The sequence below is a fragment of the Mauremys reevesii genome, linkage group 22 (assembly GCF_016161935.1).
Source record: "Mauremys reevesii isolate NIE-2019 linkage group 22, ASM1616193v1, whole genome shotgun sequence".
Taxonomy (NCBI): domain Eukaryota; kingdom Metazoa; phylum Chordata; order Testudines; family Geoemydidae; genus Mauremys; species Mauremys reevesii.
This window is the reverse complement of record NC_052644.1, coordinates 21540686-21562435: the sequence shown is the minus strand read 5'-3', so window position 1 is coordinate 21562435 and position 21750 is coordinate 21540686. Positions and strand designations below refer to the sequence as shown.

The following is a 21750-nucleotide window of genomic DNA, read 5'->3' as shown; positions in this document are numbered from 1 at the left end:
CCACCCCCGGGAATCTGGGGCCGCCGCTAGCTCAGGTCCTGCTTTGTTCTGCCACCCACGGGCCACCTTGGACCCTGCGTGCCGGGTCAGAGGAGACCCCAGCCTGTCTGCCTGCTGCGAGCTTCCCTGCAGCGGTGCCCCAGCCGGAGACCCCAGCCTGTCTGCCTGCTGCGAGCTTCCCTGCAGCAGTGCCCCAGCTGGAGACCCCAGCCTGTCTGCCTGCTGTGAGCTTCCCTGGAGCGGTGCCCCAGCTGGAGACCCCAGTGCTGCGAACTTCCCTGCAGCAGTGCCCCCAGCTGGGGACCCCGGTGTTGTGAGCTTCCCCACAGCAGTGCCCCAGCTGGGACCCCGGTGCTGCAAGCTTCCCCACAGCAGTGCCCCAGCTGGAGACCACGGCGCTGCGAGCTTCCCCAGAGTAGTGCCCCAGACTGGCACCCTGGTGCTGCAAACTTCCCTGAAGCAGTGCCCCAGCTGGAGACCCCAGTGCTGCAAACTTCCCTGCAGCGGTGTCTCCAGCTGGGGACTCGGGTGCTGCGAGCTTCCGCACAGCAGTGCCCCCAATCAGGGACTCTGGTGCTGCGAGCTTCCCTGCAGCAGTGCCCTGACACCCCAGGCCCATGTTCTGTTCCAGGCGTGGGCTGGGCTGGCCGGGAGCCATGGCCGACGGGGAACGTCCCAGGAGTAGCCTGAGTCAGGCCAGCAGCGTCCTCACCATCTCGTCCGTCAGCCTGGGGGCTGCCAAGGTGTGTGGGGCAGGACTGGGGCTCTGCCGGGGTGGCCTGGGGGGGGGGCTCAACCCAGCACCCCCTGCCCCCCACATCCACCCCCTCCTGTTCTCCTGCCCACAGCTCCCACCTCAACTCCCACAACACCTACCCCCAAACCTGCGCCCCCTAGAGGGGACAGGCCCCTGCCCCATTCCCAGCCCCCCTGAGCCAGCCAGTCCCTGCCCTGGGGCCAGGTGGGAGCTGGCGCCCCCTACAGGGGACAGGCCTCGCGCCCCATTCCCAGCCCCCCTGAGCCAGCCAGTCCCTGCCCTGGGGCCAGGTGGGAGCTGGCGCCCCCTAGTGGCTGGTGTGGGTGTGGGGGGGATTAACCCTTTCTTGTCCGCCCCCCCAGCCGTCGCGCTCCCTGCGGAGGGTTCACACCTTTGGGAAAAGGGAAAATTCCATCAAGCGGGACCCCAACGCCCCCGTCGTCATTCGGGGCTGGCTCTGCAAACAGGTACGGGGGGGGCGAGCCTGGGGGGGCTGCCTGGGGGGGGACAGAGGCTGGTAGAGTGGGGCCAAGGGGGTGTTAGGTTGGGGGGCGACATGGGGGAGGTGATCGCTTTGGGGGTGATGGGGCACAGGGGTCTGGGAGTTTGGGGGCAAGATCACTGAGGTGAGCATAGGACAGGGACACTCAATGGGGCGGGGATGGGGAGGTGGGGAGATGGGGAGGGCTCTTAGTGTGGGGAGCTGTTGGGGGCATGGGGAGGGGCTGTTTTGGGGATGTTGGGGCATGGGGAGGGCTGTTACTTTTGGTGGGCTGTTGGGGCCATGGGGATGGGCTGTTCATTTAGGGGCTGTTAGTTTTAGGGGCATGGGGAGGGGCTGTTGAGGAGCATGGGGAGGGCTGTTAGTTTTGGGGGCTGTTAGGGGCATGGGGAGGGGCTGTTGGGGGCATGGGGAGGTGATGTTACTTTGGGGAGCATGGGGGGGCTGTTGGGGAGAATGGGGAGGATGTTAGTTTAGGGGGGCTGTTGGGGAGCTTGGGGGAGGGGCTCTTAGTTTGGGGGGCTGTTGAGGAGCATGGGGGAGGGGCTGTTAGTTTTGGTGGGCTCTTGGGGCATGGGGAAGGGCTGTTGGGGTGCATGGGGAGGTGATGTTAGTTTGGGGGCTGTTGGGGAGGTGATGTTAGTTTAGGGGGGCTGTTGGGGAGCATGGGGGAGGGGCTGTTGGGGGTTCCCCCACCCCCCAATCGCTGCCTGTGCCCCTCACCCTGCTGTCGGGGCGGCTCTCGTTCCAGGACAGCTCCGGCCTGAAGCTGTGGAAGCGACGCTGGTTTGTGCTGGCTGATTACTGCCTCTTCTACTACCGAGGTACCGGCCCCCCCCACCCAGCAGGGGGCGCCGTGGGAGCGGGGTGGGGGGGAGGGGAGCTCCCGGCTGCCCCAGCCCTGCCCTGCCCGTCAGGGGGTGCCATGGGGAGCAGGGCAGGGACAGGCAGCCCAATAATCCCCCCTTCCTTTTGGGGTCCCCCAGACAGCAGGGAGGAGGCGGTTTTGGGGAGCATCCCGCTCCCCAGCTACGAGATCCGGCCGCTGCCCGGGGAGGGGAAGAGCCGAAGATTCACATTCAAGGTCAGTCCGGGGGGAGTTGGTCTGGTCGGAACCCCCCCCACCAGGTACCCCATTCGGGGTCCCCCACTTGGAGACACCCGGACACCTGGGTTCTATTCCCCAGCTCTGGGAGGGGAGCGGGGTCTAGTGGTTAGAGCAGGGGGGCTGGGAGCCAGGACTCCTGGGTTCTCTCCCTGGCTCTGGGAGAGGAGTGGGGTCTAATGGTTAGAGCAGGGGGGTGGCTCTCTGGAGCCGATGGTCAGGGCCCCTCCCCGCTAACCAGCACCCCCCAACCTGTGCCCCAGGCCGAGCACCGGGGGATGCGGACGTACCACTTCAGCGCGGACACCCAGGAGGACATGAATGGCTGGATCCGAGCCATGAGCCAGTCTGCTGCGGCCGAGAGTGACCCCAGCACCGTGTAGGAGTGGGGTCTAGTGGTTAGAGGGAGGGGGCTTGGAGCCAGGACTCCTGGGTTCTCTCCCAGCTCGGGGAGAGAAGTGGGGTCTAGTGGTTAGAGCAGGGGGGGCTGGGAGCCAGGACTCCTGGGTTCTCTCCCCACTCTGGGGAGGGGAGTGGGGTCTAGTGGTTAAAACACGGGGGTGGGGGGGATGGGAGCCAGGACTCCTGGGTTCTGGAGTAAATATTCTGTCTCTCACCCCATAGCAGGAGCCGGCCCCCCCAGCTGCTCAGCCGGCCGGTGCCCCCCCCGGCCCGTCTCTTCGAGGAGATCCGGCCGCTCACGCCCGACCTGGGTCCCGCCAAGAGCGTCGAGTCCTTGGAAATCGCTCGGCTCTCGGGGCCCCACTCGTCTGCGGAGAGTCTGTCTGTGACAGGCCGGGGGGTGCAGGGTGAGGGGGGGGCCCTGCCCAGCGGCCCTGCCCCGCCCCCCAGCCCGGTCAGTGGGGAAGGGCTCGGGGGGGAGCTCCAGGGCCTAAGGTAGGAGCCTCTCGCCCTGGGGGGCTGTGGGGGGGGGCAGGGGTCCCTCACCGCCCGATTAACCCTTTCCTCTCTGCTCCTCTTCCCCCAGCTCTCTCTCCTCCCGCATCCGCATCCAGGAGCCCTCGGCGGCCGCACGCCCCCATCCTGGCCCCCCCAGGCCCTCCGCACCCCCCTGCCCCCCTGAGGCTGAACAGCCGCCCCTGGAGCCCCCCTGGGAGCCCGCCACAGATGCCCCGTCCCACGTCCGCTCCTCCCGTTCCTACTCCCTTCCCCCCACCCCCGCCGAGCTCAGGGGGGCGCGGGGGGGCCAGGGGGGCGCAGGTGGGGTGGGGGTCCGAGCCCCTGAGCTGGCTGCGTCCTGCGAAGAGCTCCCCCTGCTGGTCCAGGCAGGGTCCAGCCTGGCCCGGCCCCACACCCCCGTGGGGCGGGTGGATATCGCCCCCGGGGGGGCCGCGCGGGGCAGCAGGACCCTCCCTGGGCGCCCCCAGACCCCTGCCGACCGCTACGACGTGCGGCCCTGCGAGGAGCCCTGTGCCCGGCCCCCTGGGCGTTACCCCCACAGCCCCCACCCCAGCCACTGCCTGGCGCGGCCCGGGACCCCGGCGGAGGAAAATCCCCCGCAGACGGCCACGCTGGGACCTGCCCTGGGGAGACAGCCCCGGAGCCGGGTATGCTGGGGGGGGCGCTGGGCTGGGCGGGGCGGGGTCAGCAGGTGGCGCTGGGCTGCAGGGGCGGGGTGGGAGGGTCAGCAGGGCGCTGGGCTGCAGGGGCGGGGTGGGGTCAGCAGGGAGTGCTGGGCTGCAGGGGTGGGGTGGGGTCAGCAGGGGCGCTGGGCTGCGGGGTGGGGTGGGGATCAGCAGGGGCGCTGGGCTGCAGGGAGTGGGGAGGGGACAGCAGGGGCGCTGGGCTGCGGGGGGTGGGGAGGGGGGTCAGCAGGGGGCGCTGGGCTGCAGGGAGTGGGGTGGGGGGGTCAGCAGGGGGCACTGGGCTGCAGGGAGTGGGGAGGGGGGGTCAGCAGGGGGTGCTGGGATGTGAGGAGTGGGGGGGGCTCTGCAGGGGGGCCCTGGGCTGCAGGGAGCCGGGCGGGGGCTTGGCAGGGGGGCTGTGCTTCGGGGTGGGGGGTCGGCGCTGTCTGACCCCTGTCTTCTCTCCCCCCTGCAGTTCACAGACCGGGTTCACCCCTCCCTGGGGGCCGCCCCGCCCCGCGCCCGTCTCCACGGCCGATTGGTGAGATACCCTCCTCCCGCACCCCCCTCCCCTGCCCCCCATGTCCTCCCACCGCTGACCCTGTCCTCGCCCCTTTCTCCCTAGATCTCCCCACATTCGGCCTCCTCTGGCTACCTCCACCTGCCCCCGCTGCCCCCGCTCGCCAGCCGCCCCCCAGGGAAGAGGACCTCACTGGGAGCTCCGGTACGTACCCACCGCCCGGCCAAGTACGTGCCTCAGTTTCCCCCCCATCCCCTGATCAGCCCCCTGCAGGGGCGCCTGTGGCTCGGCGGGCAGGATTCTGGCATGGGAGGGGGAGGGGAACATGGGGGAGGGCCGGACGCCTGGGTCCTCCGCTCCTCACCCTCCTGTTTTTTTTTCTCCCCCAGTCCCGGACCGTGGCCCCTCTGTCCCGGGACAGGACCCTGCTGGCGCTGCCCAGGGCTGAAAGTGACACCGATGTGAGTGTGTGTGTCTGTGTCCTCTGCCCCCCATGCACAGCATCACCCACATGCCCCGGGCACCCCCAAATCTCCCCCCGGATCAGACCCACGGGCCCATCTCCCCCGGTATCCCGCCTCCCCCGGATCAGACCCACGGGCCCATCTCCCCCGGTATCCCGCCTCCCCCGGATCAGACCCACGGGCCCATCTCCCCCGGTATCCCGCCTCCCCCGGATCAGACCCACGGGCCCATCGCCCCCGGTATCCCGCCTCCCCCGGATCAGACCCACGGCCCATCTCCCCCATCCCGCCTCCCCGGATCAGACCCACGGGCCCATCTCCCCGGTATCCCGCCTCCCGGATCAGACCCAGGGCCCCATCTCCCCGGTATCCGCCTCCCGGATCAGACCCACGGGCCCATCTCCCCCGGTATCCCGCCTCCCCCGGATCAGACCCACACGCCCATCTCCCCGGTATCCCGCCTCCCGGATCAGACCCACGGGCCCATCGCCCCCGGTATCCCGCCTCCCGCGGATCAGACCCCCGGGCCCATCGCCCCCGGTATCCCGCCTCCCGGATCAGACCCACGGGCCCATCTCCCCGGTATCCCGCCTCCCGGATCAGACCCACGGGCCCATCGCCCCCGGTATCCCGCCTCCCCCGGATCAGACCCACGGGCCCATCTCCCCCGGTATCCCGCCTCCCCCGGATCAGACCCACGGGCCCATCTCCCCCGGTATCCCGCCTCCCCCGGATCAGACCCACGGGCCCATCTCCCCCGGTATCCCGCCTCCCCCGGATCAGACCCACGGGACCCATCTCCCCCGGTATCCCGCCTCCCCCGGATCAGACCCACGGGCCCATCTCCCCCGGTATCCCGCCTCCCCCGGATCAGACCCATGGGCCCATCAACCCTGCTATCCTGCCCCCACACCCCCGCTTGCACTGGCACCATGCTCCGGCTCGGCGCCACTGAAACAACCCGGTTTTCTCACCCCTCCCCCACCCACCCCAGTGTCTTTTTTCCTTTTCCTCCCGCCCTAGATTCTCCTGACTAAACTCTGCGGCCAGGACAAGCTGCTTCGGGGGCTGGAGGAGGAGATGGGGCAGCTGCGGGCTGAGAAGGTGATTTCGCTCTCCCTCCCCCGGCCTGGGCAAGGAGTCCCCATATACCCAGCCCCCTGCCCCACCCCAGAGCCAGCCGCATCCCAGCGCCGGGCGAGGGGTCCCCGGATACCCAGCCCCCAGCCCCACCCCAGAGCCAGCCGCATCCCAGTGCCGGGCAAGGGGTCCCCGGATACCCAGCCCCCACCCCAGAGCCAGCCGCATCCCAGTGCCGGGTGAGGGGTCCCCGGATACCCAGCCCCCTGCCCCACCCCAGAGCCAGCCGCATCCCAGCGCCGGGTGAGGGGTCTCCGGATACCCAGCCCCCACGCCCCACCCCAGAGCCAGCCGCATCCCAGCACCGGGTGAGGGGTCCCCGGATACCCAGCCCCCGCGCCCCACCCCAGAGCCAGCCGCATCCCAGCACCGGGTGAGGGGTCCCCGGATACCCAGCCCCCGCGCCCCACCCCAGAGCCCGCCGCATCCCAGTGCCGGGTGAGGGGTCCCCGTATACCCAGCCCTCTGCCCCACCCCAGAGCCAGCCGCATCCCAGTGCCGGGTGAGGGGTCCCCGGATACCCAGCCCCTGCGCCGCACCCCAGAGCCAGCTGCATCCCAGTGCCGGGTGAGGGGTCCCCGGATACCCAGCCCCCGCGCCCCACCCCAGAGCCAGCTGCATCCCAGCACCGGGCGAGGGGTCCCTGAATACCCGGCCCCTGAGCCCCACCCGTCAGGCTTGGCAATGGCTTCCCCCAGGTGGTGCCGGGTGGAAACAGGGCCTGCCCGAGAGTGGTGGTGGTGGGGGGCAATGGGACATTAACCCCTTAAGTGCTGGGCTGTTCATAAGGGGGTGACCCAGCAGAGGAGGGGGGGCCCAGGGGATTCCCCCCATGCCCCCCAGGACGGGGTGGGAGGGCAGGAACTTGCTCACCCCCTTGGCCCCGCCCCCTGCCATCCAAGGGGTAACCGGGTCGGACCCCCCAGGAGAGGCTGGAGACGGCCCTGGAGCTGCTCCGGCACCAGCTGGATGAATGCCGAGTCCAGGAGCTGGCGGAGGAGAAAATCTGGTACCAGCAGAGGCGGCTGCAGGACGAGCTGGTGCAAGTGAGAGCCCGGCTCTGCGACCTGGCGCTGGTGAGTGTGAGCGGGGGCCCCCCCCTCGCCCCAGAGGGGCCGAATCCCGGCCCTGTGTCCTGTGTAACCAGCCCCCCCCCACCCCAGAGGGGCCGCGTCCCGGCCCTGTGTCCTGTGTAACCAGCCCCCCCCACCCCAGAGGGCTGCGTCCCAGCCCTGTGTCCTGTGTAACCAGCCCCACACCCCAGAGGGGCCGCATCCCGGCCCCGGGTCCTGTGTAACCAGCCCCCACCCCCACCCCAGAGGCCACGCCCGGCCCTGTGTCCTGTGTAACCAGCCCCCACCCCAGTGGGGTGCGACCCGGCCCTGTGTCCTGTGTAACCAGCCCCCACCCCAGAGGGGCCGCGTCCCGGCCCTGTGTCCTGTGTAACCAGCCCCCCCCACCCCAGAGGGCCGCGACCCGGCCCTGTGTCCTGTGTAACCAGCCCCCACCCCAGAGGGCCGCGACCCGGCCCTGTGTCCTGTGTAACCAGCCCCCCCCCCCCCCAGAGGGGCCGCGTCCCGGCCCTGTGTCCTGTGTAACCAGCCCCCCCCACCCCAGAGGGGCTGCGTCCCGGCCCTGTGTCCTGTGTAACCAGCCCCCCCCCACCCCAGTGGGGCCTCTTCCCGGCCCTGTGTCCTGTGTAACCAGCCCCCACCCCAGAGGGGCCGCGTCCCGGCCCTGTGTCCTGTGTAACCAGCCCCGCCCCAGAGGGGCCACGTCCCGGCCCTGTGTCCTGTGTAACCAGCCCCCCCCCCCCCAGAGGGGCTGCGTCCCGGCCCTGTGTGCGGTGTAACCAGCCCCCACCCCAGAGGGCCGCGTCCCGGCCCTGTGTCCTGTGTAACCAGCCCCCGCCCCAGAGGGGCCGCGTCCGGCCCTGTGTCCTGTGTAACCAGCCCCCACCCCAGAGGGGCTGCGTCCCGGCCCTGTGTCCTGTGTAACCAGCCCCCCCCCACCCCAGAGGGGCCACGTCCCGGCCCTGTGTCCTGTGTAACCAGCCCCCGCCCCGCCCCAGAGGGGCCGCGTCTCGGCCCTGTGTCCTGTGTAACCAGCCCCCGCCCCAGAGGGGCCGCGTCCCAGCCCTGTGTCCTGTGTAACCAGCCCCCCCACACCCCAGAGGGGCCGCATCCCGGCCCTGTGTCCTGTGTAACCAGCCCCCCACCCCCACCCCAGAGGGGCCACGTCCCGGCCCTGTGTCCTGTGTACCCAGGCCCCGCCCCAGAGGGGCCGCGTCTCGGCCCTGTGTCCTGTGTAACCAGCCCCCACCCCAGAGGGGCCGCGTCCCGGCCCTGTGTACGTTGTAACCCGCCCACCCCCACCCCAGTGGGGCCTCGTCCCGGCCCTGTGTCCTGTGTAACCAGCCCCCCCCCCCCACCCCAGAGGGGCCACGTCCCGGCCCTGTGTCCTGTGTAACCAGCCCCCCCCACCCCAGAGGGGCCGCGTCCCGGCCCTGTGTCCTGTGTAACCAGCCCCCGCCCCGCCCCAGAGGGGCCGCGTCCCGGCCCTGTGTCCTGTGTAACCAGCCCCCACCCCAGAGGGGCCGCCCCGGCCCTGTGTCCTGTGTAACCAGCCCCCACCCCAGTGGGGCCACGCCCCGGCCCTGTGTCCTGTGTAACCAGCCCCCACCCCAGAGGGGCCACGTCCCGGCCCTGTGTCCTGTGTAACCAGCCCCCCACCCCAGAGGGGCTGCGCCGGCCCTGTGTCCTGTGTAACCAGCCCCCACCCCACCCCAGAGGGGCCACGCCCCGGCCCTGTGTCCTGTGTAACCAGCCCCCACCCCAGAGGGGCCACGTCCCGGCCCTGTGTCCTGTGTAACCAGCCCCCACCCCAGAGGGGCCGCGTCCCGGCCCTGTGTCCTGTGTAACCAGCCCCCACCCCAGTGGGGCCACGCCCTGGCCCTGTGTCCTGTGTAACCAGCCCCCGCCCCAGAGGGGCCGCGTCCCGGCCCTGTGTCCTGTGTAACCAGCCCCGCCCCGCCCCAGAGGGGCCGTCCCGGCCCTGTGTCCTGTGTAACCAGCTGTGAGTTTCCCGTTCAGGACAGCGACCGGGCTTGGGGAGATTTCGCCGCCCTAGAAAACGAGCTGCTGACGCTGCGGGAAACGCTGGCTCAGATCCGGCTGCTCGGGCACCCCAGGTACGTCGCCCGCTAGGGCGCTCCATCTTGGCGCGGCGCTGAAGGGATTGGCCTGGGGACTCCTGCCACATGAGTCCCCTGGGGCGAGTCACTCAGCAAGTCCCTGAAGCAAACCGGGATTGTACAGAGGGCGCTGGGCTGGGGGTGGGGCGGGGGTCAGCAGGGGCGCTGGGCTGCAGGGAGCAGGATGGGGGCTCAGTGGGGTGCTGGGCTGAAGGGGGTGGGGCTCAGCAGGGGGCGCTGAGCTGCAGGGAGTGGGGCGGGGGGCTCAGCAGGGGGCGCTGGGCTGCGGGGAGTGGGGCGGGGGGGTCAGGGGGGGGTGCTGGGCTGCAGGCAGCGGGATGGGGGCTCAGTGGGGGGCGCTGGACTGCAGGGAGCGGGCGGGGGGCTCAGCAGGGGGCGCTGGGCTGCAGGGAGCGGGGCAGGGGGGTCAGCGGGGGCCCTCTCCCCTCCCAGCTATAGGGACGTGGGGGCGCTGGCTGGGAACCGGGGCCTGGGGGAACCGTCTGGGCGCGAGAGCCTCGGCGATGTTCTGGGAGCAGGCGGGATACCGGGGTAGATGGGCCCGTAGGTGGCGCTGGGGTCTGATGCTAATGATTGTGCCGTGACCTTTGCCCTTTGCCCTCAGGAGCAGGGGGCCGCCCAGCAGGAGCTGTGGATGATCGATGACGTCATTGCGGGGTTGGGCGCCAGCCCTGCCCCCTACCCCGCCCTGGACCCCAGGACAAGCCCAGGTGCTGGCCGCAATGTCCCAGGGTGGTGCTAGGGGGCGCTGTGCTGTGGGGGGCAGGGTGGGGGCTATGGGGTGCTGGGATTTGGGGCAGGGTGGGGGCTATGGGGGCGCTGGGCTGTGGGGCAGGGTGGGGGCTATGGGGCGCTGGGCTGTGGAGGGTGGGGCTATGGGGTGGGGCTCAGCAGGAGCTGGGCTGTGGGGCGCTGGGCTGTGGGGCAGGGTGGTGCTGGGGCGCTGTGCTGTGGGGGCAGGGTGGGGGCTATGGGGGCGTTGTGCTGTGGGGGCAGGGTGGGGCTATGGGGGCGCTGTGCTGTGGAGGGTGGGGGCTATGGGGTGTGGGCTCAGCAGGAGCTGGGCTGTGGGGGCACTGGGCTGTGGGGGCAGGGTGGGGGCAGGGAGCGGGATGGGGGTCTCAGTTGGGGGGCGCTGGGCTGTGGGGGGCGCTGGGCTGTGGGTCGCTGACGCTCTCTCGTCTCCTTTGCAGGCTTCTCTCTGGCTGCCTCCCCCGTTCTGGAGCATGGGGGGGCCTCAGCCCGGAGCCACCTGCCCCTCCCGGGGCCGGACGGGGGAAGCCAGGACCACGAGCCGCCACTCAGGGTGAGGGGCCTGTTTTCCGGGGGGGGGGGCACCCAGTCCCTCACTCCCGGGCCGCAGCCCCTGGCAGCCCGGCCCTGGGCACCCCCCAGGCCTGCCGGTGCCCCTCACTACAGACCCGCAGCCCCTGGCAGCCCAGCCCTGGGCTCCCCCCAGCCCTGCCGGGGCCCCTCACTCCCGACCCGCAGCCCCTGGCAGCCCCGCCCTGGGCTGCCCGCCGCCCGGCCGGTGCCCCTCACTCCCGACCCGCAGCCCCTGCCAGCCCAGCCCTGGGCTCCCCCAGCCCTGCCGGTGCCCCTCACTCCCGACCCGCAGCCCCCTGCTAGCCCTGCCCTGGGCTCCCCCCAGCCCTGCCGGTGCCCCTCACTCCCGACCCGCAGCCCCTGCCAGCCCGGCCCTGGTTTCTCTCTGTTCCCCCGCAGGCTGTGCCAGCTGGCGGCCGGGAAGAGGACCGAGCAACGAGGGGAGACGCCTGGGGCTCCCGGCCCCTCCAGAGCCCCTCTAGAAAGGGGGCCGGGTCCCCCGAGCTGGACGGAGGGCGCCCCCTGCAGGAGCTGGATGTTGCAGCACCAGGTGCGGGTCCCCCCGGTGCCCAGCCTGGCTGGGGCAGCATTCGCCCTTCGTCTCCCTTCCCAGCCCCCTCTTTAACCCCTGCTTCTCCCCCCCAGGTCTCAGCTCGCCTCCGGCCGCCCCCCACCGGCCCCAGAGCCCCAGCCCAGGCCCCCACGAGCCCCGAGAGCAGAGAACCGAGGAGCTGCCAGCCAAGGTAGCTGGGCTCCCGCCTTCCCCTGGGGGTCAGCGCGTGGGAGCCCGGACACGTGGGTTCTCTCCCTGGCTCTGGAGGGGAGCGGGGTCTAGTGGTTAGAGCCGGGGGGCTGGGAACCAGGACACCTGGGTTCTCTCCCTGGCTTGGGGGGGAGGGGGGATTGTGGGTGAGTGGTTAGAGCGGGGGAGGGGGGAGACCTGGGAGCCAGGACGCCTGGGTTCCCTCCCTGCCATTCTCTCCCCCTCCCAGGCGATCACCATGGACCCCCCTGGTCCCCACCGGGCCCGGATGAGCGTCCAGGAGCAGCTGGAGCGGATGCGCCGGCACCAGGAAGGCCAGAGGCAGCAGGAGGGGGGCAGGCCGAACCCCTGGGGCTCCCGGCAGGGCTCGCTCCGGGCCAGCGCCAGCCGGGTGGGTACGCAGCCTGCGGGGGAGGGGCTGACCGGCTGCCAGGGGGTGGGGCATGTCCCGAGGCCACACCCACTGTGTCCCCAGACCCCCAGTAAAGCCCATATCTCACCCACCCTGGGAAAAGCAGGATGCCTGGGTTCTCTCCCTAGCTCTGCGAGGGTGTGTGGGGGGTCCTCTGGGTTAGAGCGGGGCAGGGGGGCTGGGAGCCAGGACTCCTGGGTTCTCTCCTGGCTCTGGGAGGGGAGTGGGGCCTAGTGGTTAGAGCAGGACTCCTGGGTAGAAGGTGGGTTCTGCTGCCGGGGGCAGCGCTGGTTAGCGGGGTGGGGTCGGTCTCCCCAGAGCTCGGGTTCCTGGAGGGAGCTTCCCCCACGTTCACTTCCCCCTCCTAAAATTCCTCCTCCAGCTCCCGCTTCCGACTCACCCCCCCGACCTCGGGCCAGAGCCGACCCAGACCCACACGGAGCCACCGCTGAAGGGGGGCCAGACCGGGGGTCCCTGGGGCCAGTCTCCCCCACCCCTCGAGAGAGACCGTCACCGGGTCATCACCCTGGCGTACGCACTAGCCACCGAGGCCTCCGAACGCAGCAAACTCATCACAGGTAATGGGGCAGGAGCCCGGACTCCTGAGTTCTGTCCCCTCTTTCCCATCCCGCCCCAGCACCACTCCCATCCCAGCTGGGAAAATAGCTAAACAAGTGAAGCGAGAAATGGCTGGAATCCGGTTCAGCTGTTCGGAGAATTTCTGACTCCTGCTGGCAGGTCCCTGGGGTGGGAACAGGTGTGTGTGTGTGTGGGGAGGGCGTCCCTGGGGTGACGGGGGGATGGGAAAGGCCACGTTTCTCTCTGTGTCTAATTCATTAAAGCTCCCTGAAGGGGTCCCCATGTTCCCAGTCCCCGCGCCCCACCCCAGAGGTGGCTGCATCTCGGTGCCGGGGGAGGGGTCCCCGTACAACCAGCCCCCCTGCCCCACCCCAGAAGTGGCCGCATCTCGGTGCCGGGGGAGGGGTCCCCGTATAACCAGCCCCCCCACCCCACCCCAGAGGTGGCTGCATCTCGGTGCCGGGGGAGGGGTCCCCGTATAACCAGCCCCTGCGCCCCACCCCAGAGGTGGCTGCATCTCAGCGCCGGGGGTGGGTGTGTCGGTGACTCTGGTCTCCTCTCTGCAGGGAAGAACCCGCCTGAACCCCAGTTGAGGGCCAATCCGGACCCGCCCCCAGAGCCACTGGATGCAGTGACCAATCAGCACATGCTGTTTACACCCACACTCCCCCGGGGGCACCCAGAGGCCAATCACGTCGAGGCGGAACCGTGTGGCCCAGCCAATCGGAACACAGCATTTAGCAGCAATTCAGTGCAGCAGGCGGGAGCAGCCAATCAGGCGTCGTCTGTTGCCGAGCTTTCCAATTGGTTCTCACCCTTGCCTGAAGCAGCCAATCAGGCAGCATGGCTGTCAGAAGCAGCCAATCCAGCATCGCCCCTGTCTGAGGGGTCTCATTGGGCACCCCCTTTGCCCACATTGGCCAATCAGACATTGACCGCACACAAGGCGTCCAATCGGGCATCGCCTCTGCTCTGGGCCGCCCAAAAGGAACGTGGGGATTGGGCGGCGGAGCAAAAGATTGTGGGTAACAAGGGCGTGGCCAATGGCGGGCGTCGGGGGCGGGCCGGGCGTGCCGTGCCCAGGCAGGTGGTGGCATACCTGGGCAAGGGGAGCCAGCCAATCAGGATCACCCTACTGCAGTCCAGCTTCTAGCCCATTGGCTGAGAGGCAGGGTCAAGTCCCACCCCCTCCGCCACGCCCCCTGGGGGGACTCTGGGGGGGTTCAGAGGTTTGGGGTCCCTGTCCCCCCCAGCCCTGCCAGTGCCCCTCACTCCCGACCCGCAGCCCCTGCTTGCCCGGCCCTGCCCTGCCCCTGCTCTGCTGGTGCCCCTCACTCCCGACCCGCAGCCCCCTGCTAGCCCAGCCCTGGGCTCCCCCCCAGCACCCACCCTGCTGAAGCTGACAGTGAGGGGGGGGTCTCATGAGCACCCAGAGGTGGGATTTATGGGGACACCTGATCCTCCCCCACCCTCGTGGGACTCTGTGTGGGGGCATCAGGGGGAGGAAGAGCCCTTCAAATGGCCCCCTCCCCGCAGGCAGCTCCCAGCCTGGCCCCCTCCCCTGTTACCCCCTTTTCCTGCCTGCTGGTGTCTCCGGGGCTCCCCTGGGGAGGGGTCTGGGAGTTGGGGAGAGCTCGCCAGGGCCTGGCCGGGGGGTTGTACTGGGCACTGGCGGCAGAAGACGCTGCAGGCCGTACGGGGAAGTGGTCACTAAGGGGGGGCTGTGGAATTAGTCCCCTGCTTTAGAAAGGTGGTGATGGGGGGGGGGAATGGCCCGGCTTAGAGTTTGGTTCTGCCCCTTGGGAGGCAGCTGCAGGAAGCCGGACGGCAGAGGCGGGGCCAGGGGAGCTTGTTAAGTGGGGGCTGCTGGAAGAGGGGGAGACTCCTGAACTGGGGGAAAAGAGGTGGTGGGGGGGGGCGCCGGGCGTAGGCTGGGCCCTGGGGTAACGTTGGGTTCTCTGTGCTAACCGGACGGCTCTTACCCCCCCGCCCCGGTGTGCATGTCCCTGGGGGGGGCACGGCTCCCGTTGGGGGGCACGGCTCTCTGAGGTGCCCAGCGCAGGTGGATTGGCGTGAAGCCGGGGGGCTGAAGGCTCCGAGGTTCGGTCCCAGGAGGGGGTGAAGCCAAGGGGTGACCCTAGTGACACAACGTCACACACTCACTCACGGGCCGTGCCCACTCTTGGCCCCGTGCGGTCCGTGGGGGGGGGGTGCCCCCTTTCAGTGCGACAGCCCTTCTCGGGGGGCCGCTCTCCTCCGGGGTCAGGCCCCTCCACCTCCTGGAGCCGCCCCTCTCTGAGCCTCAGCGTGTCTGTCTCTGCTGTGGGCCCCTCGGGGAGTCCCCTCGCTCGGACCCCCGGGGCCTCCACCCCCCAAGGGGCCGATGCCCCCCCGCCCTGTTCTCTAGCCCGGAGCGACCCCCCCCCTCACTGTCAGCTTCAGCAGGGTGGGTGGGTGGGGGCAGGGCTGGGCTAGCAGGGGCTGCGGGTCGGGAGTGAGGGGCGCCGGCAGAGCTGGGGGGGGGGGGCGGGGGGCTGGGCTGGCAGCGTAACAGGAGGGTTATTGAGCATCTGAACAGGACTTTGGGCCCAGAGATTTAACAAACTGTCCCAACGTATCTGGAGACAGAGACCCGGAGACGTGATAAAATGCAGCAGACCCCGTGCCCCACCCCAGAGGGGCTGCATCCTGGCGAGGGGTCCCTGGATACCCAGTCCCCACCCTCCACCCCAGAGGGGCCGCATCCTGGCCAGGGGTCCCAGGATACCCAGCCCCCACCCTCCACCCCAGAGGGGCTGCGTCCTGGTGAGGGGTCCCGGGATACCCAGCCCCCACCCTCCACCCCAGAGGGGCCGCGTCCTGGTGAGGGGTCCCAGGATACCCAGCCCCCACCCTCCACCCCAGAGGGGCCGCGTCCTGGTGAGGGGTCCCAGGATACCCAGCCCCTGCGCCAGGGCCGGCTCCAGGGGTTTTGCCCCCACAAGCAGCAAAAAAAAAAAAAAAAAAAAGCCGCGATCGCGATCTGCAGCAGGTCCTTCACTCCGAGCGGGAGTGAGGGACCCGCCGCCGAATTGCCGCCGAATACCTGAAAGTGCCGCCCCGCTCCGGAGTTGCCGCCCCAAGCACCTGCTCGCTAAGCTGGTGCCTGGAGCCGGCCCTGCCCCACGCCCCACCCTAGCGGTGGCTGGGAGCTCATCCTAGATTTAACCTGGCCCCTGTGGGGGTGCGTCGGGGGGTTTCTTCCTTCTGGAGTCTATTGCAGAGAAATGTAACCAATAAACCTCATTTATTTAACCCTCGTTTAACCCCCGAATCTCGGCCTCTTTATTCCGGAGACAAATGCCCATCACCCTTCCACATGGCTGGGGCAGAGCCGGCGCCCCCCATTCCCTGCCCCACTGAGCCAGCCAGTCCCTGCCCTGGGGCCGGGTGGGAGCCGGCGCCCCCCAGAGGGGACAGGCCCTGCACCCCATTCCCTGCCCCCCTGAGCCAGCCAGTCCCTGCCCTGGGGCCGGATGGGAGCCAGCGCCCCCCAGACGGGACAGGCCCCGGGCCCCATCCCCTGCCCCCCTGAGCCAGCCAGTCCCTGCCCTGGGTCCGGGTGGGAGCTGGCGCCCCCCAGAGGGGACAGGCCCCCTGCCCCGCCCCCTCTCGGGACAGGACTACATTTCCCAGGATGCACCGTTCCCCCCCTCCCAGCCCATGTGTCCTCGGGGCTGCAGCTTCCCCTTTTCCCGGCTCCGCCGCGGCTGGGGGCGCCCAGCACCATGGCCTCGGGGCTGCGGTACCCGGGCAAGGTTGCCATAGTGACGGGGGGCAGCCGGGGCATCGGGGAAGCCATCGTCAGGGAGTTCGGTGAGGGGGGGGGCGGGGAGCCCTGGGGGGGTTGGGGCGCTGCGGGGCAGCAGGCGGTCCTGGGAGCAGAGCCCTGCGGGGTGGGGGAGCTGGGGATCAGGGCATAGGTGGTGGTGGGGCGGGATATTGCAGGATGTGGGGTCGGAGAGTGGGGGCTACAGGGCTGGGGGCGGAGGCTGGGGTCCGGGGCGGGACTCCCGGGCTGGGCTCCGTCTTGGAGCGTCTTGGACTTTGTCCCGTGTGTGTCCGTCCGGCCGTTCACGGACCCTGGGACTTGGGGGGTGGGGTGGGGGCAGGGAGTGAGATTTATGTGCCGTGCGATGTGTGGGGCTGGCCGGCAGGGGGCAGCAGAGACCTATCGTCTCCCCGCGGCACTGCTGCGGGGAAGCTCGCAGCGCTGGGGGGAGGGGGGAAGGTCCCGTCTGGGGACACTGCTGGGGGGAAGCTCGCAGCGCTGGGGGAGGGGAAGGTCCTGTCTGGGGACACTGCTGCGGGGAAGCTCGCAGCGCGGGGGGGAGGGGGGAAGTTTCTGTCTGGGGACACTGCTGCGGGGAAGCTCGCAGCGCTGGGGGGAGGCGTTCCCGTCTGGGGACACTGCTGCGGGGAAGCTCGCAGCGATGGGGGGGGTTACTGGCACTGGTGTTTTACATGCTAACTTTGTTCTCTCATACCCCTCCCCCAGTGCACCTGCCTGGTCTCCTCCCCCCTCTGTCCCCCCCGGCCCCCTCTTTCCTCTGCCCCCCCAGTTCGGCAGGGGACTCACGTGGTCTTCTGTGCCCCCGAAGCTGAAGGTGAGAAATCACCCCCCACTTTTCTGGGGACCCCCACACCCCATGTTGGGAGCTCCGTGGTGGGAGTGCTGGGCAGGGGATGTGGGGTGCTGGTTGGGGGGTGGATATTTCTCTGAGCCCCCCAAATCTGTCCTACCCCTGTGATGGGTGAGCCCCCCCAGTGTCTGGGGTGTCCGGCTCCTCCCCACTCCTGGATGCCCCCCCCTGAGTTTGGCTGCCCCCTCCCGGGATCTCCCCCAGTGTCCAGCCCCCAACCGTCCCCCCTTTCCCTCGCAGGGGCCGCGGGGCGGGCACTGGAGCAGGCGCTGCGGGACTCGGGGGGCCCCGGAGAGCCCCATTTCCAGCCCTGTGACGTCACCAGCGAACGGGACATCCAGGTGGGCAGGGGTGGATGGGGATCTGTCCCAGCTGGGGGAAGGGGCAGATGCTGCGGGGGCTTTCTGTGGGGGGAGGGGCAGTGCCCGGGGGTGGAGGTTGTGGTCACCTCAGCTTGGAACCTAATGGGTCAAATTCCCCCCACCTCTGTCCTGCCCCCAACACCCCTCCCTGCCCCACGCTTCCTCCTCCCCTATACCCACAACCCCCTCCCCACACATGGTCCCCCACTCACAACCCCCCCCCCTTCTCCCCTCCAGGCGCTGATTGCGGTGACCCGTGAGCGTTACGGACGCATCGACTGCCTGGTGAACAACGCCGGACGCCGTGAGCTGCCCCGATCGTTGGGGGGGGGGGGGGCCCTAGGCCCATCCTGGGATGGGGGGTGGGACCCCTGAGCTGGCAGCAGTTAGGGGCACATGGGCCCCGCTGCCCTGTTGGAAGGGGAAATGGAGATCCCCGGGTCTGAGCTTCGGGGGTGGGGGGTTCAGGGGCCTGCGTCCTGCTTTTCACACACACACACCCCACATCCTCCCCAGATCCCCCCGAAGAGCAAATCGACGACATCACCTCCCAGCATTTCCGGGAACTTCTCGAGGTCAACCTGGTCGGCTACTTCCTGACAGCAAAGGTGAGAGACACCCCCCGCACTCCACCCCAGAGCCAGCCGCAGCCCAGTGCAGGGGAGGGTCCCCGTATAACCACCCCCCGCGCTCCACCCCAGAGCCAGACGCAGCCCAGCGCGGGGGAGGGTCCCCTGTAACCACCCCCCCCGCGCTCCACCCCAGAGCCAGCCGCAGCCCAGTGCAGGGGAGGGTCCCCTATAACCACCCCCCGTGCTCCACCCCAGAGCCAGACGCAGCCCAGGGCAGGAGGGTCCCGATAACCACCCCGCGCTCCACCCCAGAGCCAGACGCAGCCCAGCGCGGGAGGGTAACCACCGCCCTCCACCCCAGATCCAGCCGCAGCCCAGTGCAGGGGTGGGTCCCCTATAACCACCCCGTGCTCCACCCCAGAGCCAGACGCAGCCCAGTGCAGGGGAGGGTCCCCGTATAACCACCCCCCGCGCTCCACCCCAGAGCCAGACGCAGCCCAGCGCGGGGGAGGGTCCCCTGTAACCACCCCCCCCCCGCGCTCCACCCCAGAGCCAGCCGCAGCCCAGTGCAGGGGGGGGTCCCCTATAACCACCCCCCGTGCTCCACCCCAGAGCCAGCCGCAGCCCAGTGCAGGGGAGGGTCCCCGTATAACCACCCCCCGCGCTCCACCCCAGAGCCATACGCAGCCCAGCGCGGGGGAGGGTCCCCTATAACCACCCCCCGCGCTCCACCCCAGAGCCAGCCGCAGCCCAGCGTGGGAGAGGGTCCCTGTACAACCAGCCCCCGCGCTCCACCCCAGAGCCAGACGCAGCCCAGCGTGGGGGAGGGTCCCCGTATAACCACCACCCCGCGCTCCACCCCAGAGCCAGACGCAGCCCAGCGTGGGGGAGGGTCCCCGTATAACCACCCCCCGCGCTCCACCCCAGAGCCAGCCGCAGCCCAGCGCGGAGGAGGTTCCCCTATAACCACCCCCCGCGCTGCACCCCAGAGCCAGCCGCAGCCCAGGGTGGGAGAGGGTCTCTGTATAACCACCCCTTGTGCAACCACCCCAGAGCCAGCCGCAGCCCAGCGCAGGGGAGGGTCCCCTATAACTAGCCCCCGCGCCCCACCCGAGCCAGCTGCAGCCCAGCGTGGGGGAGGGTCCCTGTACAACCAGCCCCTGCCCCCGCCCCCAGAAGTGGCTGCATCTCCCCCACCTCCCTCTCATCTCTCCGGTGCAGTTCGCCCTGCCCTACCTACGGGAGACCCGGGGCAACATTATCAACATCTCCAGTCTCGTTGGCATCATCGGACAGAGACAGGCTGTTCCCTACGTCGCCACCAAGGTACCGGCAGAATCAGGGAGAGAACCCAGGAGTCCTGGCTCCCAGCCCCTCCCCCACAATAGCCCCCACTCCCCTCCCAGAACTGGGGACAGATCCCAGGAGTCCTGGCCCCACTCCCCTGCTCTAACCATTAGACCCCACTCCCCTCCCAGAGCCAGGGAGAGAACCCAGGAGTGCTGGCCCCAGCCCCACCCCCCAGTTTAACCACTAGACCTCACTCCCCTCCCAGAGCCGGGGAGAGAACCCAGGAGTCCTGTGCCTCTAGCCAATGCTGATCAGACGTTTGGGGGCTGGGTCTATTCCGAGTGACCTCCCTTCCCACCCCCGGGGCCTGGGGTTTTGGGGGGTGTATCTTGGGAGCCCCTCGATCCGGAGTCTGTCCCCAGGGTGCGGTGACGGCGATGACGAAGGCCATGGCGGTGGATGAGAGCAGATACGGGGTGCGAGTTAACAGGTATCTTATGAACCCCAACCCCCCATGCACACACTTCACGCCTGGGGGCACTGCTGTGGGGAAGCTCGCAGCGCCGAGGACAGTCACTGGCTGGGGGCACTGTTGTGGGGAAGCTCGCAGCACCCCTGGGGTGTCTCAGGCTGGGGGGCACTGCTGCAGGGAAGTTCGCAGCATCCAGGACAGTCACTGCCTGGGGGCACTGCTGAAGGGAATCTCGCAGCATCCGGGACAGTCACTGCCTGGGGGCACTGCTGCGGGGAAGCTCACAGCATCCGGGACAGTCACTGCCTGGGGCACTGCTGCGGGGAAGCTCACAGCATCCGGGACAGTCACTGCCTGGGGCACTGCTGCGGGGAAGCTCACAGCATCCGGGACAGTCACTGCCTGGGGGCACTGCTGCGGGGAAGCTCGCAGCCCTGGTCTCTTGGTCAGGAAGGGGTAAGAAAATTTAAGAGCGGGGTCGATACCAAATGATTGTGGTTCTTCCCCCCACACCCAGTATCTCTCCTGGGAACATCTGGACCCCCATGTGGGCGGAGACAGCCGGGCAGACACCCAATCCGGAGGCCACGATCCAGGCTGGGAAGGATGCCCAGGCAAGTGCATTATGGGAAAAGTGTGGGGGGAGGGGTTTGCCATAACCCAGGTAGGGGGAAGGGCTGGGGCAGGTGGAAAGGGGGCATCTGGGGGGGAGGAAACTGGGGAGCAGGCGGGGAGGGGCTGAGGGGACTTGAGGGGCTGGCATAGGTGGGGGCATAAGTGGGGGGGCAGAGGAGGGGGTCAGGCCGATGGGGCACTGGAGGATCTCAGTGGGGGGGGCAGGAGGGCAGGGGCAGTGGCTGATCTCTTCCCCCCCCCCCCCAGCTGCTGGCGCGGATGGGCACGCCGGAGGAGTGCACCCTGGCAGTGATGTACCTGGCGGCCAATGGGGCACAGGGGGGATCTCAGTGGTAGGGCAGAGGAGGGGGGCAGGAGGGATCTCAGTGGGACGGGCAGGGGCAGTGGCTGATCTCGTCCCCAGCTGCTGGCGCGGATGGGCACGCCGAGGAGTGCGCCTGGCAGTGATGTACCTGGCGGCCAATGGGGCACAGGGGGGATCTCAGTGGTAGGGCAGAGGAGGGGGGCAGGAGGGATCTCAGTGGGGAGGGCAGGGGCAGTGGCTGATCTCTTCCCCCCCCCCCCAGCTGCTGGCGCGGATGGGCACGCCGGAGGAGTGCGCCCTGGCAGTGATGTACCTGGCGGCCAATGGGGCACAGGGGGGATCTCAGTGGTAGGGCAGAGGAGGGGGGCAGGAGGGATCTCAGTGGTGGGGGCAGGAGGGCAGGGGCAGTGGCTGATCTCTCCCCCCCCCCCCCAGCTGCTGGCGCGGATGGGCACGCCGGAGGAGTGCGCCCTGGCAGTGATGTACCTGGCGGCCGAGGGCACGTTCTGCACCGGGATCGACCTGCTGCTGAGTGGGGGGGCCGAGCTGGGTTATGGCCCCAAGAGCCAGCTGGGCCCCAGCTAGGGGGCGGGGGGGAGCCAGGACTCCTGGGTTCTCCTCCTGGCGCTGGCTGAGTTTGCCAGCGGGGCCCGTACCTCCCAGTTATTCGCATTCCAAACGCTTCACGGGGCCGAGCGTAAACGCTGCGGGTCGGCTCCCTCCCTCTGCGCCCACTAGGCTCCCCTCCCCTCCCAAACTTGGGGAGAGAACCCAGGAGTCCTGCCCCCCAACTAGCCCCTCCAGACTAGCCCCCGCTCCCCTCCAGAGGCTGAGGGTCTCTGTGGCTTTGGGTCCCTCCGTAGGGGGGTTGAGCAGCGAGGGGGCACCCCAATCTCCGGGGGGGGGTCTGGGCAGTGATGGGGGGCCCCAATCTCTGTGGGGCAGGAACTAGGCACCAGCAGGGGACCCCAAGCTCACATGACTAATAAAGATGATTTGCAAACAAATATTGTTTCCGCTGATTTTTATTTGGGGGGTGGGGGAACGTGTCTCCTCACCGTTCG

The 21750-nt window shown here is 69.6% G+C and overlaps 2 protein-coding genes across 2 annotated transcripts; both read left to right on the top strand.

Moving 5' to 3' along the window:
- Window positions 1-637: 637 nt before the first annotated feature.
- On the top strand, window positions 638-13661 carry PLEKHA4 (pleckstrin homology domain containing A4). Its single transcript, XM_039510299.1, has 21 exons — window positions 638-743; window positions 1120-1224; window positions 2011-2083; window positions 2246-2343; window positions 2628-2743; window positions 2989-3261; window positions 3353-3519; window positions 3631-3932; window positions 4426-4491; window positions 4576-4674; window positions 4860-4931; window positions 5958-6038; window positions 7001-7150; window positions 9167-9262; window positions 9890-9998; window positions 10482-10594; window positions 11014-11164; window positions 11260-11357; window positions 11607-11768; window positions 12172-12367; window positions 12935-13661. The coding sequence occupies exons 1-21, from the start codon at window positions 657-659 to the stop codon at window positions 13519-13521; spliced, it is 3201 nt and encodes a 1066-aa protein (XP_039366233.1). The 5' UTR covers window positions 638-656; the 3' UTR covers window positions 13522-13661.
- Window positions 13662-16065: 2404 nt separating this feature from the next.
- On the top strand, window positions 16066-21662 carry HSD17B14 (hydroxysteroid 17-beta dehydrogenase 14). The gene is made up of 9 exons (XM_039510112.1): window positions 16066-16223; window positions 16970-17014; window positions 17291-17391; window positions 17650-17716; window positions 17929-18020; window positions 19206-19310; window positions 19697-19764; window positions 20264-20360; window positions 21122-21662. Exons 1-9 carry the CDS (start codon window positions 16136-16138, stop codon window positions 21269-21271), a joined length of 813 nt encoding a protein of 270 aa, XP_039366046.1. The 5' UTR covers window positions 16066-16135; the 3' UTR covers window positions 21272-21662.
- The last annotated feature ends 88 nt before the right edge of the window (window positions 21663-21750 follow it).